The sequence below is a fragment of the Numida meleagris genome, chromosome 9, assembly GCF_002078875.1.
Source record: "Numida meleagris isolate 19003 breed g44 Domestic line chromosome 9, NumMel1.0, whole genome shotgun sequence".
Taxonomy (NCBI): domain Eukaryota; kingdom Metazoa; phylum Chordata; class Aves; order Galliformes; family Numididae; genus Numida; species Numida meleagris.
This window is the reverse complement of record NC_034417.1, coordinates 8,825,353-8,831,098: the sequence shown is the minus strand read 5'-3', so window position 1 is coordinate 8,831,098 and position 5,746 is coordinate 8,825,353. Positions and strand designations below refer to the sequence as shown.

The 5,746-nt window shown below is 43.6% G+C and overlaps 1 protein-coding gene across 1 annotated transcript in view; it reads left to right on the top strand.

Moving 5' to 3' along the window:
* Window positions 5,596-5,746, top strand: part of DMXL2 (Dmx like 2) — a 51,143-nt gene continuing 50,992 nt past the window's right edge. The window contains exon 1 of the mRNA XM_021407254.1: window positions 5,596-5,682. Within this exon, the coding sequence (XP_021262929.1) occupies window positions 5,596-5,682 (87 nt within the window). The remainder of the gene's footprint in view (window positions 5,683-5,746) is intronic.

Below are 5,746 nucleotides of genomic sequence, written 5' to 3'. Positions count from 1 at the left end.
TGCCACTGAGTTAATTAGCAATGGTTCAGAACTTCAGCATCAACAAGGTCACAGTGTTTATGCTACTGACTTGAGTACTGAAGAGTTAATGGTTAAACTCTCAAAGAATTACCAAACCAAATTAAACCCCAGCAGCCTGCATACAGATCAATTACACTGACCCATGACTTGTTGCATAACAGACTGGTTCACGTATCAGTTTACACATCTCTTTTCATGGTGTATTTCCTGTATAGTCAAGAAACTAGTAAGTTCTTCCAGAGCAGCTTGAAAAACCTAGTTACATGAGTTGTTCCTCATATACACTTGTTTAAGCACATGAAGAACAAAAATTAAACTACATGCATAGTATTCCCATTCCTTTTCCTCACCCAATGCTAACATGACCGTATCTAGAAAGATAGTGCTTAATGTTTTAAATTGTGAAAGCACAGAAGAAAGTAAGAAGTTCATAATGGCTTTCAACAGCTAAATACATAAATTATTTCATATTTTATATTCATCTGCTGTTCAAAGGAAGTAAAAGCAACAGCTATAATGTTAAGAGCTTGGTTGCTTTCATTTGAAATGTAGATAATATTACAGTAGGCTCAAGGTAGTTAGCCTTACCAAGTCTTACCAAAAGCCAGTGGGTCCTATGAATCTGTTGTTTTAAGATGCATTCAGAAACATGTAGAAAACAAACTAGGCAGAATGACACTGCAAGCAAAATGTAGATTTTTACATTGCTTTAAAAACTATAGATAAGTGTTGGCAAAATTCAAGAAGGGTATCAAGAAGAAATCAAAATGAAAATAGGAAAAAAGTTATTCCCTTAAAAACTCTCATTCTTATTGGAAGAGTAATAGTTTGGGGTTTTTTTTTTATAAAGTTAGGACGTGTTAGTGAGAGCAAACCCCAAATTTGAAGAAATACACAGTAAAAGAGCTACCAATAAGGCAAATCACACCTAAACTAAGAATAAACTTCTCAAATACAAGACCGAAGTGTTCTGGCATATGTTCCCCAGAAGGGCTTTTAATTCAAGTCTTCCTTAACCTTCACCACAGAATTGTTCCTGTGGTTATAGTGAAACTGTTGGTGTTGAAGACATGGCCTGTGCCTGAAAACAGTCATCAGACATTCATATTAGGAAACTTGTTCCGGTGTCCTGGATGTGAGCCTGTACAATAAATAACCACATGCTGCACCTTCCTTTTTCAGCTTAAGGACAAACATCTGGCCTCAAGAGAAACAGAAAGGAAATCCTAGCTGTGGGACAATGCAACTTAGTTTGGTTTCACCCTTCTTAAGAAGGTACGTATCTGAGGGCTTTGTTTGTCTTATTTCTAAAAAGATGACCAGGGGAAACTCCCAAAATATCGGCCATATACCTGTAGTACCTTCGTACTCAGTCTGATACAGAGTGCTTGCTCATGCCTCAGGAAAGACATTTGTATGCTCTTGACAATAAATTGCTTGTCACTCTACTGAATCAACATTTAAAGTGAAAGTTAAAGAAACATGTACTTAGAATCCCTCCACTGAATTCAAAAATGTGCATGTGCATTTAATCTTATTTTCCAGGTGCTTGGGAAATGTATAGGAATGTAAGATGAATGTGATCAGAACTGCAGGAGTACCAAGCATCATTCTGCCACCTGAAGAAAAACATTTACATTAAAATAGTGCCTCCTACTGTACATTAGTATCTGGACTCACAGGAAATGCTTCCGAACTATAATTTTCTCTAAATTCCTCCATCACATCAGCATTTAGCAGAGAGCACAAAGAACAAACTCAGCCAACGGGACTAGTTAATCTTACACCGTTACCGTTCAACGTCAAGCTGCATATCACTGCTCAGACTCATTCATGCTTACACTGTCTCTGCTTTCTCAGCATTTAGGTATTCACAACAGAAAAATAAACTCTTCAACTATTTCTTAGAAAAATCCAATCCCATCCAACTGTCCTCCAAAATTCTACATATCTGGAGCTGACATCATGATTAGACAGACTGGGAAGACTAGCCTTGAAGCTTCTGAAGGAAATTGAGGGACAGCACTCCTAGAGATAACTGCCTTTGACATGGAACGAGTCAGCACCTTTAAATAAGTGCCCCAAATCCTTTGTGCTCTTTCAACTGTATGTCCTTCTCCCTACCCCACAACTCAATTGGATTACACTTTCTAATCACCAGTTCTTTACCTCCACAAATTTCTTGTTGTGGTTTAAACAATTCTTGAAAAATTAGAATTTTAGTGCAGTTTTTTATGCCACTGTTTTTTATTTCACTCAGCCTCATTCTTTAACTTTAAAGTGTTGGCGATTACAGGAAAGAAATGGTCCGCACTGGGGAATATGTTTAGATGCCGTTCTACTGCAGGAAACATACAGCACTTCTGCACCCTGGAGGAAGGCTTTCCATTTCCAGAAACGTGATCTTTTAAAAATAATCAAGTAAACAATTGTGCTGCAACAAGGTATTTTCAGGAGTATAAAAGTGACCATCCTTCTGTCTTGTACAAAAACACACAGTAAGCAACAGTTCACAAATTAAAATAATTAGGGAGGCAATATTGTTCTATCAGTAATAACAATAACACAGCAACAAAAACACATTCCAGTTCAGAAATTGATAGCAGGTGTTACATAGTGTGGGTTGAAGTGCATGATTTTCTCCAAGCGAAGTTAACAGCTGAATTTTAGTTCTGGAGAAAAAGCAGACAAGTAGTTTTTCTTCAGGGAAAGAGACAATTTTCTCAAGAGCACTGTGAAGGTTTGAGGCAGTCATCACAAATCATGATGAAAACATTCACAGAATCATAAAAACACAGTGCTGAAAAGTTCTCTCTCTCCTGAACAGGTAGAGGCCTTCAGCAGCACAGAAACCTGACAGTGCAAATAGGGTGTGTTCTTCACGTTTAAAATACCCAGGCTATCATGCAGCATTTCACCTTTGAAACAAAAGGCAATCCAGGGGAGCTACTTATCTTGCATAATGTCTCTTCAGAGACTTGTTTTTTTTTTCCTCCCTAGGCTGTGCTCAGCACTTTGCTCTCATATGCGCTTTAGGATTTCTTCCTGCACAAATTCCACAGTAGTCTTTTGAACCATTATTAATCTTCTCATAAAACACACCACCTTTTGCAGAAAGGGAGGATTCTTCTCGTTCTACCACTACACATGGTAAGCAAATCTAGAAGAAACACTTTTTGTTGGTTTGGTTTACTTAATTTTGTTTTTTAAATAGTCATGGTTTCTTTATCAAAATATATATCCTTCTGATTATTTATATACCATCTTCTTTTGCTAAGTGAAAATATCCCTTCCTACGACAAATGGAAATAAGTTTTTTCTCCATAGCGTCTGTGCAGTTCTATCTCTGTTTTCTAAATTTGGATCTTTCATTGCCCTCCCTCTCACTCTTTTTGGAAAGAGCTGAAAGGAAGTTGAAATTCCCAACCTTTGAATACCTAGACTTTTATTTTTATTTTTCCTGTGTAGTTTGGAAAAGCAGAAGACAAATAAATAGGCATCCTCTTATACTATCAAACTGAGTCTTGAGAGGTCATCTAATCCATTTTGCTAGATGTAACCAGGAGCAAAGTTCCCTCCACATCTCTAACACGTTCTCTGATCTCCACATAAGGTGCTGCTCCAGCTGAGTATTAGCAGATATTAAGTGGACTTTTGGTATACTTTTGCTCTCCTGCAGTAATACAACCTCCCCTCCCACAACTCCAATAAATTTCAGACAAAATAGGGAATTCCTTGGCAAACAGCTTATAGAAGTAAGTATTGCAGATACCTTTCTTTGTAACCCTAAGAAAAAGAACTGAACAAGGCAACAAGCTAGTCAGAAGAAAAAAAGAAAGAAAGAAAGAAAGAGAGAGAGAATGAAGGCCTCTATGTTTGGTTCTCTTTTTTTTTTAATATATTTTTATTTCTCAGTGACAAGGGATTGGAGGGAATGGGAAAGACTGGTTTATGCTCTTGTGCATAGAGATCACTTTTATATGCATTGAAAACTACTTCAGTATGATGGATTTAAGTCATAAATAATTTAATACAATTTAATATCACAGCTACCTGCGCTAACTATCTGTTCCAGAGCTACCTATTTTTTCCAGCATTAGTTGGATTGTGTCCCACTGATTTCCAAAAATACATTGGTTTTGCCTCTAAGTCCTGCTGCATTCATCTGAAATATCTCACCAAAATAAACATCAGTGAAGATTAAAATGGCTTTCTCTCCTTTTCATCCCAGCTTGAGACACCACCCACTTTGGAAAGGGATTGCCATTAACTAGCATAGGAGTAGATCCAGTCTTGTGAGTGCTTATTTGCCACTGGAAGATAGAATCATAGATTCACCAAGGTTGGAAAAGACCCCCGAGATCATCTAGTCCAACTATCCACCTACCACCAGTATTTCCCCACTAAACCGCATCCCTTAAATGTTTCTTGAGCACCTCCAGGGACAGTGACTCCTCCACCTTCTATTCCAGCACCTGACCACCCTTTACCACTGCATTCTGCACAAACTCGTTTATTCAGTAAAAGACGTGTGGTCTCACGATGCAGTACAAGGCCAGATGAGCCACGCAGTCCTCCCTGAGGCAAAGGCACCATAAACTCAGACTGAGCTTCGTGGCTTCAGTCATCACCAGAGGCACAACTGCAGGAGAACCGCCCTGACCGAGTACAAAACACTGAAGGATTTTCCTTATATCATGACGCATTGCATACGGAGTACGTTTATTCCTCTCGAGGTTGAGAGCCCCTCCCAACCAATGCTCAGGACTCAGCCTTTGGCACACCTCTGAGACAGACCCATTTACGAGGTGCAAGCGTTGTGCAGTTCTTAGACACGAAGTTGCCACAGCCTCGCCACATTCTTAGGGAGGTTGCAACTATGTTTACAAAGCCAGGCAGCCGCCCACACACCTCGTGTTGTTTCAGCACCAACCAGTAGTATCCTCCTCACCACGGTAAGCGCATCTTGACGAGTCAGGAACATCTCGCTAGCACGAAGCGGTCCTCCGGACTCCCGAACGGGGCGAGGAGAGCTTCACTCGCACTCCCCGCTGCCGGGGCTGCACGCTGCAGAGCAAGCCCCGCTCTTTCTCCCTCCCGCCCCCGCGAGGCGCTCTGCTGCAGTCTCACCCGAAGGCGTGAGACTCCTCGAGCCGCCCCTCCCGCCACGCCCGGCGCCCTCCGCTTTCCCCCTGCGCTGCATTCGGGTGCCCCGCGCGATGGTGTGTGTGTGTGTGTGTGTGTGTGTGTGTGTGTGTGTGTGCGCGCGCGCGCGCTCCCCCCTCCTCACTCCGATCCACCCGCCCGCAGGCGCGCGCACGAGGGCCGCCCCAACGGCTGCCGCTCGTGCTCCTGCGCGCGCCGCACCTGATCCAGGCGCTGCCTAGCGCGTGCGCCACCTCTCCTCCTCTCCTCCCCCCCCCCCCCCCACCCCAACGCCGCTTTCCCGACTCCCTCGTGCGCGCGCGCGCTCGCGGCGGCGGCGGGCAGGGCCCGGGCCCGTGCGGGAGCGCGGCGCCATCCGGGTCTCCTTTTCTCGTCGCCGGCGGAGCCGTCCCCGGGCGAGCGGCCGCGATGCATCTCCACCAGGTGCTCACCGGCGCCGTCAACCCCGGGGACAACTGCTACTCGGTGGGCAGCGTCGAGGACGTCCCCTTCACGGTGAGGCGGGGGCGCGCGCGTGGGGGTGGTGGGGGAGGGCGTTTTGTAGGCCCGAGGGACGCCG